This window comes from Engraulis encrasicolus, chromosome 1 (genome assembly GCF_034702125.1).
Source record: "Engraulis encrasicolus isolate BLACKSEA-1 chromosome 1, IST_EnEncr_1.0, whole genome shotgun sequence".
In the NCBI taxonomy this organism is placed as follows: domain Eukaryota; kingdom Metazoa; phylum Chordata; class Actinopteri; order Clupeiformes; family Engraulidae; genus Engraulis; species Engraulis encrasicolus.
Window position 1 is genome coordinate 23129228 of NC_085857.1, and position 15000 is coordinate 23144227.

A 15000-nucleotide genomic window follows, 5' to 3' on the forward strand; every position below is an offset into this window, starting at 1 on the left:
GTCTGCCTGCTTGCGTGCCTGCCTCTCCCTCCTGGGTTCAGGTAGTTGTCAACACCAATGTGGCACTGCCGCCTAGTCCATACGGAAAGTCATTTCATATTCAGATACAGTATGTGACAGCAAACAACTTTTTATTCCGCAGCAGCAGTGGAGAATGGAGAGCTATACAGTGTTTGACAGGAGACAACTTTGTCAGAGTGGAGACAGCAGTCTCCGGCAGAAAAAACTGGGAACAAAGCGTCGCATGCAACCAACAGTGATGGACCTGCACCAGACGGAAACAGCGGCCATTTTATATTCAGCTATACTGTGTCAGTGACAACAGTGACAACAACTTTCTTCAGCCACCACAAACAGCGGTACTAAAGTCTACAGCAGAAACACTTGGAATATAATAATCATTTGAAACAACTCAACACATTCAATCACACACATACAGTCACACACACGCATACACGCATGCACGCACGCACGCACGCCCCCACGCACACGCACACGCACACGCACACGCAAACGAACACGCACACACACACACACACTTTTCCAGTTCATGTGAGATATACCTGGTATGCGCAACACTCACTTCAACTCGTTCCCATTTCCAGCTAAAATCTGCACTCTATACATGGTAGAAAAATGTTGTGAGATTGGCAAGCCATTAACACTAACTGTCATTTACCTTACAATACTAGTCTGCCATACTAGATGGGGACCATCAAGTTTCAGTTACTCCTCTCTTCCTGTAGAGGGCAGAGTTCTGCCAAAACACAACGTGCCACATCGCAGGAGGTACAGAAAGTGGACAGTTTTGCATAGGCGTAGGTATCAACTTATAACTCTATAAAAGAAAAGCTTATCGTGCTGTAACAGGAGAGAGAGAGAGAGAGAGAGAGAGAGAGAGAGAGAGAGAGAGAGAGAGAGAGAGAGAGAAAGAGAAAGAGAGAGAGATAGATAGGAAGCTGTGTGGGCCATTCGATGGGTTGGAAGGGTTGTTTCTGTCTTTGAACCTTTGAACCTCGTCACCAAGGAGTCAGATAAAGTTACAGGAACAAAGGAAGCAGGGTCAGAAAGAAAAACAGCCTTGGCTACTTCTAACAGACTGCCAATGGCCCAGGGAGCGTTCAAAATACTTTTTCTGTTTTTTTCCACTGTTGTGGTGCATACAAATGAGGATGCTGATGTTTTTCTGACTCTCGAGTCCTAGACCATATGTCTGAACTGTCAATCAGAAAGTTTGAAAGAAAAAAAAAACTCCAGCTAGAACCGGCTAAACAGCGTTTGATTGTCATCAACACTCCTGACTGGTACATCAGCTATTCACCTTAGCATTGACAACCTACCTCCCGATAATGAGGTTGGCGTAAGATAGTGGTGGGGAACCTATGTCTCGAGGGCCATTCGCGGCCCTTGAAGCCGCTTTTTCCGGCCCCCGATACAATTTCAATGTTATGCAGCTTCACATGAAAGGTGACATATTTTGTAAAGGAATCTTAGAAATTACATTTGTGATACAATTAAGTTACATTCAGGGGACGTAGAGAATGCGGGGTCTGTTTTAAAGGTGGCTGCCTTCAATAAAGGCCAAAAGTGCAGGGGAAATCGTGATATGTGTTCATAAAATGGTCCTCGGAGGACTTTTACGACCCTCAGAGGAATTTGAAGTGGCCCTTCGAATGAAAAAAGGTTCCCTAGTCCCTACCCCTGGCGTAAGAGGTAGGCCTACCGTAACGTTGCTGTTATTAAGACACATTAGAACATTAATTACAAAGAAATGTATCGCTTGAGATCAATGCTCAGAATCCATCTTTTCTCTTGTCAATGACAACCCATTTATTGCACTTAAGGAAGAAAAATACGCACTCACAAACTTCGTCTCACTATTTATTTATATTACCACCATGTCCAAAAAGCAATCAAGCCTTCATCAGTGCGTGGTACCCATTTATTGCAGCCTCATAATGTGCACTGTTCTACCAGTGGAAAAAAATAACTACCACTACCACATCAATTAACTTTGACTCCTATGTCACCAGTTGGCGGCCAGCTAGCTGGTCTCATAGGATTCAATGTTAACTGCTAGCCCGAAGGTAAAATTTGCACTACCACACTCAGAGAACAGTTGAAAGTACAGGAGAAAGTTAAAACTCAATCATTTCACTAAAGGGGAGGTGTAATATGAGCTTATTTCCAAAACTTGTACAGTATCACTTTAAGTCCCTTATATTTTCAGAAAACTAAGACTGACCTCTGTCCAAACCAAGCCAAGACACAAAGTGCGTATGTGATACCCATCTTAGCAAAGGGAAGTAGCGTGTTTCTCAATGTTGCACAACATCCTGTTATGCCCAAGGTTGTCGTGAGTAACCTGACATGCTGACTCACATCTTGTCCGAGGTCATACAAAAAATATATGAAGCTGACAAAAAAAGTCTGAAATTGTAAACTGTAATACAAAACAATATTTGTATCTGTGACTTCACTCATATATTGGAGTTCAGTTTGGTGTCGTGTCGTATCATACACAGTAAAAAAGCAGTGTTAATTCAACATGTAGAGAGCTGATTCAACATCACATTGAGTGTATTAGATCCCAGAGAACCCTCTATCTTTCAAGACAGGGCCTGTTGGCTATGCTCAGGGGGGACAGTCGGTTAGAACCCTCTAAGTGTTGAATTAGCAGTGATTTATTTTTTGACAGTGTAACCTGGCCATGCTGCTGACTTACCTCTTGTCCGAGGCCATGAAGTGGTCATACTCGGCGGCCATCTTGCAAGACAGGGCCTGGTGGCTGTGCTCCGGGGGACAGTCGGTTAGCACCAGGTTGAAGCCTGTTGAGAGAGCAGACAGGCCACCGGTCAGTACCCCAGGTAGAAAGCGCGCTTTCTATACAGAGTTGATGAACCTTTCTATACAGAGTTGATGACCCTTTCTATACAGAGTTGATGGGCATTATTTCATTTTATGTTTGAATGACAGGCTCATGATGATGTCAATGGAGCGTTGGGAGACTTATGATGAGGTCCAGGGGACATTGGTTCAAAAAAGTTTGAGAACCTTTGCTTTAGAGAGTATGAAATGTAGAGGGATGTTAAGGGACAAAGGAAATTCGGTTCCCAGCACAGAGTTGATGACCCCTTCATCATTTCACTCCAATGCAATGCAAAGCGTGTGCAACAAATCAGAACACTGGAATTTGAACTTGAATATGAGCCATATGGAGTGGAGAGAGGGATTACGGGAGAGTTGGAAGAGTGGGATCAATGTGAGGTGGGTAGATAGAGAAAGGACATACAGTACAGGGGTGCATTTCTCAAAAGAGAAGTTGTTAGCCTGTTAGCAACTTTGGTAGTTGCCAATGGAAAAATGCATTGAAAACAACAAAGTAGCTAATGTAGTAAGCAACTTTGGTTTTGAGAAATGCACCCCTGTATAGGACATATGGGAAACACGTGTATATTGTAGGAGAGAGGGAGAGAAAGAGAGAAAAACGCAGAGAAGAAAGGGGGAAAGATCAGGGCCTGGTGAAGGCGGCTGTACAGAACCAGATTTGTTGTAATACAGTAATTTGACAATACAGGTTAATGCAGGTCAGGATGTGAAATACTGCCACCCTGTGGTGCTATGTATGCTCCGTGTTTTCAGTTCAATAAATGCTCGTGAAACTTCAATAAGATTTACACCTGGAGAGAGTGTGAAATGCAGAGGGGGATTATGGGACAAAGAGAAAAGGAAAGTGGAGAGGGTCAGCATAGGATATCAGGACAGAGGAAGAGGGACATACAATACATGATTGAAGCCCAGGCTTCCTCTGCTCTCATATCCTACGCTGACCAGTTTAAAGGTTAGAGAGGGTTATGGGGCGAGAGGTCAGAGTGGAGCAGACAGAAAGAGAAATACGGACATCATGCCACACCCCCCCCCCCACAAGAGCATATCGTCGCTGTCCAGCAAAAACCACTTATCTCCACTTCTCATTGTTTTTTATGTATTGATTCATAAAACCACATTTTCTAAAAAAAAATACTCATTGCAACATTAAAGGTGGCTACTAAATTATTTATCATACACATGTACCCATGGAGACTGACCAGTAGTACTGTCTTTTATTTTATAATAAATAAAGAACGAACATAAAAAACTAAAAGTAATAGTGGAGATAAGTGGTTTTTGCTGGACAGCGACAATATTTAGAACGCATTGTACAACAAAACCACACACATTACGAGGGCAGTCGCCAATGCATGGGCTAAGAAACAGACTTGTATGTCGGGCATAAAAATGAGAAATGACGCATGCATGCACATAGACCCAAGGTATGAATAATCTGTAGCCTATACTCAGGTTAGACATTCACCTGTTAATTGAAGGACTGATTTTACATTAGCCATGGAAAAAAGAAGCGTTGCAAAGACGTTCCCGACAAATGCGAGAAGAGACATCGCCGATGTCTTAGTCCTGAAAATATTTAGGCCTAATGTTTAATAGCTGCCATCACTGGAAATAATGCTGCTGATGGGCATTCAATGTTGTATAGCTTTATGAGTCTGTTAGCTGCCACTGTCTCAGTCTCAGAAGTTTTTGTTCAAATCACGCGTCTCAACCTTCAAATCCACGTTTGACCAGCTGAATTTTTTGCAATATTACGCCATGCTCTGTGAGCTCACACAGCACATGTAGTTGCGCCAGAGATTTTGATAGGAAGGTGAGATGGGACAGCCATGCAATCGTACATAGAAATTAACGGTGAAGATTCGTAAGGCAAATATGGCGTCTACCCGCACATCTCCCGCCTTTCTGGTAACAAGAGCCAATGTGCCTGCTGAGCTGCGTTGCCATTGATCCAATCATCTGGCTGCATCGGCGCATGAGAAATGATGCGCATGCTCAGTTGTGAAAAGCCGTTGCTCTCGTGCCGTTACGGAACTACTGCGCCTGCGCTCCGTCAAAAAAAAAAACGTGAGAAAAGTGGCTTAAAAAGCTTTGTTTTGACTCGTATAACACAACCAAGCAGTCTAGATTGATCAGTTTTTCACGGTGGTTTCAACCATATGGTTTTCACAACCGCTGGGTTCTTCCCCGTCCTATACTCAGTTTCCCCATTCATTTTTCCCATGGACTCTCAGATCTGGTCTACATAATCCCGAAATAGAATAGAATAGAAATAGAAAGCATTTATTGTCATCATACAAAGTATACTGAGATTTTAGCTTCCCTACAAAGTGCACAGTCCTTTATAGATGAACATTGTCCAGTAAGTGTGAGTTCATTGTTGCTTTGGGGAAGAAGCTGTTCTTCATCCTATTGGTTCTGGCTGGTAATGCCTTGTAGCGTCTGCCAGAGGGCAACAGTGTGAAGAGATGGAAGCCAGGATGTGTGGGATCTTTAATGATACTCCTGGCTCTACTTACGCAGCGTGAGTTGTAGATGGTGGGTATGGGAGGCAGGAGGCAGCCTATGTTTTTTTGCGCTGTTTTGGTCACCCTCTGCAGTCTCTTCCTGTCAGCCTCAGTGCAACTTGAGTGCCACACTGACACTGCGTAGGTCAGCAGGCTCTCTATGGTGGAACGGTAAAAGGTCACCAGCAAGCTTGAGTCTAACTGTTCTTTCTTAAGTACTCTGAGGAGGTGCAATCGCTGCTGGGCCTTTTTTACCAGAGACGAGGTGTTAGTCGACCAGGAGAGATCAGCGGAGATGTGTACACCTAGGTATTTAAATGAGCTCACTTGCTCTACACGCTCACCATTGATGTACAGGGGGGCAGGAGCATCTTTGTTCCGCCGGAAGTCCAGGATGAGCTCCTTCGTCTTGGAGATGTTCAGGGCCAGGTTGTTGGATGCACACCACAAGTTTCAGGACCTCATCCCTGTAGGCCTCCTCCTTCCCCTCGGTTATCAGCCCCACCACTGTTGTGTCATCTGCAAATTTGACAATGATGTTCTCTGGGTGGATTGGGCTACAGTCAAACGTGTAGAGGGAGTAGAGAAGTGGGCTCAACACACATCCCTGGGGCGAGCCGGTGCTGAGGGTGCGGATGGTTGAGAGATGGTGACCTAGTTTCACCTGTTGGGGACGATTAACAAGGAAGTCTTTGATCCAGGAGCATGTGGATGATGGAAGTCCTAGATGTCTCAGCTTGGGGATTAGGATGTCAGGAATGATGGTGTTAAAAGCTGAGCTATAATCAATGAAGAGCATCCTGACATAGCTCCCTTGTCTTTCCAGGTGACTCAGTGCAGAGTGGAGAGCAATGGCTATTGCATCCTCAGTGGATCTGTTTGCCCGGTATGCAAACTGATGAGGGTCAAGGTTTGCTGGGAGACAGGCTTGCATATGTCTCAGCACCAGTTTTTCAAAGCACTTGGTGATGACTGGAGTGAGTGCAACAGGGCGAAAGTCATTGAGGGTGGACAATTGGTGTCAGAAGTAAAGCGGTTTGTTTATTTTATTTTTTTCCCCTCACGTTTCATTTCGTTTAGTGTCAGTGCCATTTGGGCTAGCCAGTTATGACAGTCAGGGCCGGTTTTAAGCATAGGCCGGCTAGGCGGTCGCCTAGAGCGCGATGTGAAGAAGGAGCGCCGAAATGGCGCTCTCCGATGCGTAATTTTGCGTTATGGAGGTTTTTTTATGAAGTCGCAATCAACAAAGCATGGCGAAAGCGCTCCTCACGGCAAAACGCCCCTCAGCCAATAGTAATATCGCTTTCAACTGTCTCTGGGAAGTCTGTGAACCAATAAACAGACAGTCCTGAGAAAGGGGGCGGGATGAGTGACAGCCTGCGATCTATTTTGAATTTGGAGTCTCACTCGAGAGACAGAGGGAAGCGCAGACAGAACAGAGCTGCTCTGCTGGGTGGAGAATTGTTATGTTCTCATTAAACCAGTCATTGCATGATGCAGGAGTTGCAGAGGTTGTTTTGGAACTATGTGATTCAATCAGCAACCGTTTGTGATTATGGAAAGCCTAATAGTTATGAGGCTACTGTTTGGAATTAGAGGGAAAAAGATCTTTGTTTTTGATCTGAGAAATCGCTAGTTAGCATGCTAACATTAGCCAAGTATGCCAAGCAATGTAAAGTAAGACTGGTGCAATGTTTAAAACAATTTTAGCTGCCATATGTCCCTCCATCCACTTGAATGAATTACCTGCTTGTTGTAATCTTAAAAAAAAACATTGTTTCCAGACCAGAATGACATACATGAATCATGTAACACAGAACCATGCACATCATGTTTTCATGCTGAGTGATGTAGTATTGCAGACAAGTGAGGCTATTTACTATATTTTGTATATTACTCTCCCTTTCTCTCACCCTGTCCCTCCAGTTCAAACACATAGATAGCCCCCTTCTCATTCTCCTACTCACAAATGCACCACTATTTCCAGTCCAGAAATGAAATTGGTTCGGAATCATAGACAGCACAAATGTGTAGCTTATTAAAATTGTTATGCTGACATGTTGTGATGCTGTAGGTAGGCCTAGGTGTAGATAGGCTATCAATGCAGACCTCCTTGGTAGGCCTATTGTCTACACATGCATTTTACATGCAAATGTACTGTATCACTCTCCTGGCATTTCAATTCCATATTACAATTCAAACACATTGATAACCTCCCTCTCATCTGGGGTTGGGGGCACCACCACCATCACATCCAACACACCACACAGTGAAGCTACTTTCATGCGACTCAATCTGATGTGTTGGTCGCCTGTCAAAAAGAACCAGAAATCCATTTGATGCAAAACAATTATTGTTCTTGATGCTATTTAGTTAAGCTTACTACCGGTATTACTCTTTTGTTCTGTAAGGTATAAAAAAAGAGGGTTTTTTTTCTTTCAAAGGTTGGGGGGGGGGGGGCAGAACTCAAACTCGCCTAGGGCACCAAATAAGCCAGAACCGGCCCTGATGACAGTTAGCATCTGGCTTGTGCGGCGTCTGTGATCATTACGACCAGTTTTTTTTATTATTATTATTTATTTCGTTTTAACTACGGGACATGATGGAGAGGGTTCCTAGCGTGAAAGTGAAGAGGGAGGCGGAAAGTGATCCAGAGTTATGTTCATCGTCATACCAGAGACTTTTACGGACTCGGTCCCAGCTGAGGGAGGAGACGTTGAGGTTGGCTGCGTCAGCGGGAATTTCACGTTCGAGCGCTGGCCTGGAACCTCTGCGCGAGGGGAGAGGAGTTCAAGCTGCGAATGTAAACACACAACATGGCGGCGCCCGCAACATCACGGCGACAGCAGCAAACCTGAAGACACCAAAGTATGCAGGCAAGTCGGAGTGGGAGGCTTTCCATTCCCAATTTGAGTTATTAGCACAGGCTAGTGGGTGGACTGTACAGGACAAGGCCCTCCAATTAGCGATGTGTCTCACCGATGATGCCTTGACCCCGAAGGCGTCAACAAGATGACTGCCATCTGTCCCGTCTCAATCTAAACCGTCTCTGGTTGCGCTGCATGCCTCTGTGTGCTGCAAAATGACGAAATGCACCAGAAACGTACTAACGGCAACTTTCACAGCAGCTCTGAAAATTTGTGTGGAGATCCGCAGTTTTCCACATCTAGTCAGTCTTAGTACATTTGAACATCTCAGTGGAAAACAACTTAAGTAGTTTTTTGTCCGTAAGTGGGCTTCGTACATGAGGCTCCAGGGGTGCATTTCTGGAAAGCGTAGTTGTTAGCAGTTAGCAAGTTCGGTAGTTGCTGTAATAGAGTGTGCCGAGCAGATGGAGTGGTCAGTCAGAATGATAGACAAAACAAGGAATGTGCAAAAATAGCTTTTCTTTTATTTTCTTTAAGCCGGCAGTTTCAACAAACAGGACAAACAAAAACACTGATGAAAAACATAAAACAAAAACTGGGACAAAAGCCCGCGAAGCTAGGCTACTTCTGTCTGTCAGGGTTACTCACACAGAGCTCAAGACATGCGTCTTCACGGTGCAGCGGCCATCTCTCGAATGAGCCGAGCTGCGCGTATTTAAAAGACTCTCTCACAGTCGTGACACAATTAAAATCAATCAATGAAACTAGACAGATTTTAACAGCTCTAAACATTTTACACACATGTATACAAATATCATAACAATGTGCTGACGTCAAATACTTTAATAAACACTTACGTAAGATTTTAAAACTACATTCTCTCCGGACTAATTATCATTTTCCCGCGCATCGCGGAGACGCAGTGAAAAACGCTCCCAGACCTTCAGTCTGGTTTGGTCCTGCCCACGGAAGACAACGACAGGTAAGTATCAACAAGCATTTGGGCTAACCATGATGTTAACTAAACTTCAGCATGAAAAGGATTCAGATGTTAAATTGTGTGCACAAAGAATCTTAACATTCCTGTTATTTACAATGAAAAGTTAATAAACGCTTGCGCTGTTTAAACCCTGTGTCGCGTCTTTGTTCTGACCCACGTGTAACAAACATTTCTGGTTTACATATTTAAAAGGTGTAACAAATGAACCCGCACAAAACGTGCTTGTAAACATCCCCAAAACACACAGCAAACAAATACAACACGGATTGTATTTTGAATGTCTTTGGCAACTGTGGTTTTAGTCCATGCACTTTGCAACATTGAAAACCATAAGCGGGAGGAACCGCTCTTAAAGTGACAGACGCGTTGCGCTCTGTCACATTACCCCCCCCTCAAGAGTGGACGTCTTCCTCGTGCACTCGGGACAGGTAATCGCCCACAACATTCTCAGGGCCAGGACGGTACTTGATTGTGAACCGAAATGGCTGGAGTGACAAATACCACCTCGTCACTCTGGAATTTGTGTCCTTCATTTTGTCAAGCCACTGAAGGGCCCGATGGTCTGTTTCCAACACAAAGTCTTTGTCCATGAGGTAATACTTAAGCGAGTCTAAGGCCCACTTGATGGCGAGCCCCTCTTTTTCCACAGTGGAGTACCTCGACTCCCGTGGAAACAACTTTCTGCTCAAGTAGACCACCGGCCTTTGCTCCCCAGGTGGACCCTGGAGCAACACTGCCCCCAGCCCGGTCCCGGATGCATCCGTTTGCACCAGGAATGGCTGAGAGAAGTCGGGACTTTGCAGGATGGGATCTGTGGTCAGACAGGTGCGCAGGTCCTCAAAGGCCCGAGAACACTGCTCTGTCCAGACCACTCTGTTGGGAGCCGACTTCCGAGTCAGCTCGATCAGTGGAGCAGCCCTGGTGGAGAAGTGTGGGACGAAGCGCCGGTACCAACCCACCACCCCCAGGAAGGAGCGGACTTGACGCTTGGTGGTCGGCACCGGAGTCTCCAGGATGGCGCTGACCTTCCCCACCTGTGGCTTTACCAACCCCCCGCCGATGACGTGACCCAAGTACTGGACCTCCTTCTGAGCCACCGCACACTTTTGGGAGTTGACAGTCAGACCGGCCTCCTTCAGCCGCCTCAGCACCTCCTTCACATGAACCAGGTGTTCGTCGAAGGAGCGGCTATGAATGACGACATCATCCAAATATGCCGCCGAGTACGTCTCCGCCCCCTTCAACACCTGGTCCATGAGACGCTGAAAAGTTGCTGGCGCCCCCTGCAGCCCGAAGGGCATGTAGCAGAACTGATAAAATCCAAATGGAGTTTTAAAAGCAGTCACATGTTTACAGTCATTGGACATGGGTACCTGCCAATAACCCTTACTGAGGTCAAGGGTGGTCAGGTACTTGGCACTGCCCAGTCTATCAATCAAGTCATCGATTCTAGGCATAGGGTATGGATCAAAAGAAGAGATTGCGTTTACCTTTCTAAAGTCCATACAGAACCGCAAGGACCCATCTTTCTTGGGTACAAGCACCACCGGACTCGACCACTCACTTGAAGACGGCTCGATGATGCCCATCTCCAGCATGCCGTCAATCTCCTCCCGGATCTTGGGAAGAAGCTGCGCCGGGATGCGGTAGCATGGAAGACGCACTGGACCAGGCGCCTTCAGCTTGATGTTGTGCTGCACCAGACTCGTCTTGCCAGGAGTGCCTTGGAACACCCCCTCTGGTACACCGGCTCTCATCTGCTGCTGCTGGGTCTCGGAGAGGTGGCTCAGGTCGATGTTTCCAGCTCCCTCCCGCTGCACCGGGAAGTACTGCTCCTCTGCCTCTTCCTCCTCCTCCACCGCTCTAGCAAACAGGCAGTTGACCGGCTGCTCCTTCTCATGCCACTCCCGCAGCATGTTGATGTGGAAGATCTGTGAGGGTTTCTTCTTGTCTGGTGTGATGATCTCGTACGTGACTTTGCCCGTCTTCTGCTTGACGACGTATGGCCCCTGCCACTTTGCAAGGAGGCTGCTCTCTGAAGTGGGAAGCAGCACCAACACTTGCTGACCTGGCTGGAGGGACCGCTCTCTGGCCGATGCGTCGTACCACTTTCGCTGCTTGGCCTGGGCAGACTTCATGTTCTCCTGCACCATCTCAGTCAGCCGCTGCATGTGGTCTTGCATCTTTAGGACGTAGGACAGTACGCTCATCTTCTTCGCTGGCTCCTCTCCCTCCCATGCCTCCTTCAGGACGTCGAGTGGACCTCTCACTTTGCGACCATACAGGAGTTCAAAAGGTGAGAAACCTGTCGATGATTGTGGCACTTCTCTGTAGGCAAATAAGAGGTAAGGCAGCCAGTCATCCCAGTCAGACCCTGACTCTGACACAAACTTGCGGAGCATACTCTTAAGGGTCTTGTTGAAGCGCTCAACAAGCCCGTCAGTCTGAGGGTGGTATGGCGTGGTTTTAATGCCCTTTATACCTAAGTATTTGTACACATCTTTCATGAGGGTAGATGTGAAATTTGACCCCTGGTCTGTGAGCACCTCCCTCGGTATTCCCACCCGTGTGACCAACTGAAGGAATGCATTTGCTACCTGCCGTGCCTTAATGTTGCGCAAAGGGAATGCTTCCGGATACCTAGTAGCATAGTCAGCAATGACCAAGATGTATCTGTTGCCTTTGCGACTACGCTCTAGTGGGCCAACTATATCCATGGCAACTCTGCTGAATGGGACATCAATGATTGGCATAGGGACTAGTGGAACTCTAGCTCCCTTCCTGTTTGGGGCTGTCAACTGACACTGCTTACACTTTTTACAGAAATTTATCACTTCAGCATACATGTTGGGCCAATAAAAGCGTTGCACAATTCTGTCCCAAGTTTTGTTTTGGCCTAAATGACCGGCCCATGCACTAGCATGACCAACTTCCATGACCGTTTCTCTCAGAGAATTTGGTAGCACCAGCTGTTCACCTTCCTCCCCATGTCTATACAAAATACCTGCCTTCAGCTTAAATTTGGGGCCAAGTGCATCCCCATTTCCATCAGCAACCAAGCCTGAATAACAGTTTTGCAGGGATTTGTCAGATCTTTGGGCCTGGATTATATCAGAGGGAATGGCAACATTCACCTCCCCATCCAGCTCAGGGTGTGGATCAGCTTCAGTCAGTTTAGTGCCTTTAAATTTCTCTTTTCTTTTCTCACTTCTTGTTTTGCGTTTCACATCAGGGTATGGTAACAAATTCCATGTGTTGTCTTTATCCTTCTTTTGTGAACGTGTCATTACCATGTTACAACTATGGCCATCAGCTAGTGCCACCAGATCCGGGATATCTCTGCCCAAAACTACTGGGTATGGAAGTTTGTCTGCCACTGCCACGGTAACCAGGTATAAAACATTATCCACCTCTAGGTAAACTTCAGCAGTCGGGTACGACCGTTCGTCACCGTGAACACAACGGATAAGCAACTTCCTTTCTTTGGGTGCACTGTGTTGGGATACTAGGTCGGAACGTACAATGGTTTGGCTGCTGCCAGTATCAATCAGGGCCTGCACCTGCTTCCCATCCACCCGCACTACTGTCATGGCCTCCCCCTCCTCTAGTGTGGCTACCCCCCCACTAGTACTAGGGACAACGGATACAGCAGATACTTTGGGTTTTCTGTGGGGACACTTGGATTTTATATGCCCTACCTCACCACAGTAAAAACATTTGACATCAGCGCTAACAGGTCTAGGGCTTTTAACAGTGGAACCACCATGCCATCCACCCTCAGACTTACCGGGCCGCCCAGCTGTGTCGTCTCTTCCCCCGGCCATCTGGTGTGGTCTTGCGCCGCGCCGTGCCGCCATGAAGGACTCCGCGAGCACCACCGCCTCCTTCGCCGTCTTGGGGTTGTGTTCTTTGATCCACAGCCAGCTCTAGGACGAGCATGTCGTTGATTTCCTCTTTGGTGTGGGTCTGTGGCTGTGTCCACTTCTCATACAGCTCGCGCAGTCTGGTGAAGAGCTCTTTGGGTGACTCACCAGGTAACATCTGCGTCGACCGGAATCGCTGCCTGTATGTCTCTGGGTTGATTTCATATTTTTCAAGGATAACTGCCTTGACCTTGTCGTAGTCCATTGAGTCTGTGAAGTCCATGGCAATATATGCCGCTCTTGCTTTGCCGGTAAGTAGTGGGACTAGATGCAGTGCCCATTGTGTTTTGGGACACCAACTAGCCGTAGCAATGCGTTCGAAAGTTGTAAGAAAATGTTCAATGTCCTCATCATCAGAGTATTTTTGCATCTTCGGCCCTTTCCAGCCTGTGACTTGGACCCCCGTCGCCGCTGGAACTGGAACCGCCAACGCACCTGGGCCTGCTGCCGTCACTGCCGCCGCTTGGACCCCCATCGCCGCTGGAACTGGAACCGCCAACGCACCTGGGCCTGCTGCCGTCACCGCCGCCGCTTGGACCCCCATTGCTGCTGGAACTGGAACCGCCAACGCACCTGGGCCTGCTGCCGTTACTGCCGCCGCTTGGACCCCCATCGCCGCTGGAACTGGAACCGCCAACACACCTGGGCCTGCTGCCGACACCGCCGCCGCTTGGACCCCCATCGCTGCTGGACCCGAAACTGCTACTGGGCCTGCAGTCATCGTCGCCGCCGCTGCACCTGAGATTGCTGCTGCTTGCCGCACTGGAGGGCCTGGACCTGCCGCTGCTGGCATGGTCTCCTCTCCTTGGTCTTCTGATGCCCACCTCTGTAGCTCTGCCTGTGCTCCCATCTGTGTGACGTGTGCTGGACTGACCGCTGTCGACACTGGTGCTGACCTTGAGACGTCGTGTTGCTCTGCCCTCAGTCTGGACCTTCCCCGGCCCCGGCCGAGCTCCCATCTCTCCTGCCGCACTTCATCCTGGAGCATGCTGAATTGGTGCACGATACCTCTCCAGCGTTGCTCTTGCCGTGCTTGGTCTTCCAATGCCCGCTCCTCTTGCTTCTGCTGCGCCACCATGAATGCCTGGAACATTGACTGCAGTTCTTGCACAGAGCCTTCCAGATTTTGCTGAGGTGCATCATCTTTCTCTTCAGCTGCTTCGGCTTGCACCTTTCTTCTAGTTCCCATTATTTGCTATCATTAAGACTGACCTGCGCACACTAGTAGTTTTCGCTGCCACCAAATGTAATAGAGTGTGCCGAGCAGATGGAGTGGTCAGTCAGAATGATAGACAAAACAAGGAATGTGCAAAAATAGCTTTTCTTTTATTTTCTTTAAGCCGGCAGTTTCAACAAACAGGACAAACAAAAACACTGATGAAAAACATAAAACAAAAACTGGGACAAAAGCCCTCGAAGCTAGGCTACTTCTGTCTGTCAGGGTTACTCACACAGAGCTCAAGACATGCGTCTTCACAGTGCAGCGGCCATCTCTCGAATGAGCCGAGCTGCGCGTATTTAAAAGACTCTCTCACAGTCGTGACACAATTAAAATCAATCAATGAAACTAGACAGATTTTAACAGCTCTAAACATTTTACACACATGTATACAAATATCATAACAATGTGCTGACGTCAAATACTTTAATAAACACTTACGTAAGATTTTAAAACTACATTCTCTCCGGACTAATTATCATTTTCCCGCGCATCGCGGAGACGCAGTGAAAAACGCTCCCAGACCTTCAGTCTGGTTTGGTCCTGCCCACGGAAGACAACGACAGGTAAGTATCAACAAGCATTTGGGCTAACC

The 15000-nt window shown here is 47.2% G+C and overlaps 1 protein-coding gene across 2 annotated transcripts in view; it reads right to left on the minus strand.

Annotated features, from left to right (window-relative positions):
- mfng (MFNG O-fucosylpeptide 3-beta-N-acetylglucosaminyltransferase) overlaps positions 1–15000 on the minus strand; it is a 79577-nt gene that overhangs the window by 28030 nt on the left and 36547 nt on the right. For both annotated transcript variants that reach the window (XM_063199100.1, XM_063199093.1), the window contains exon 3: positions 2726–2828. In XM_063199100.1, the coding sequence (XP_063055170.1) occupies positions 2726–2828 (103 nt within the window). The remainder of the gene's footprint in view (positions 1–2725; positions 2829–15000) is intronic.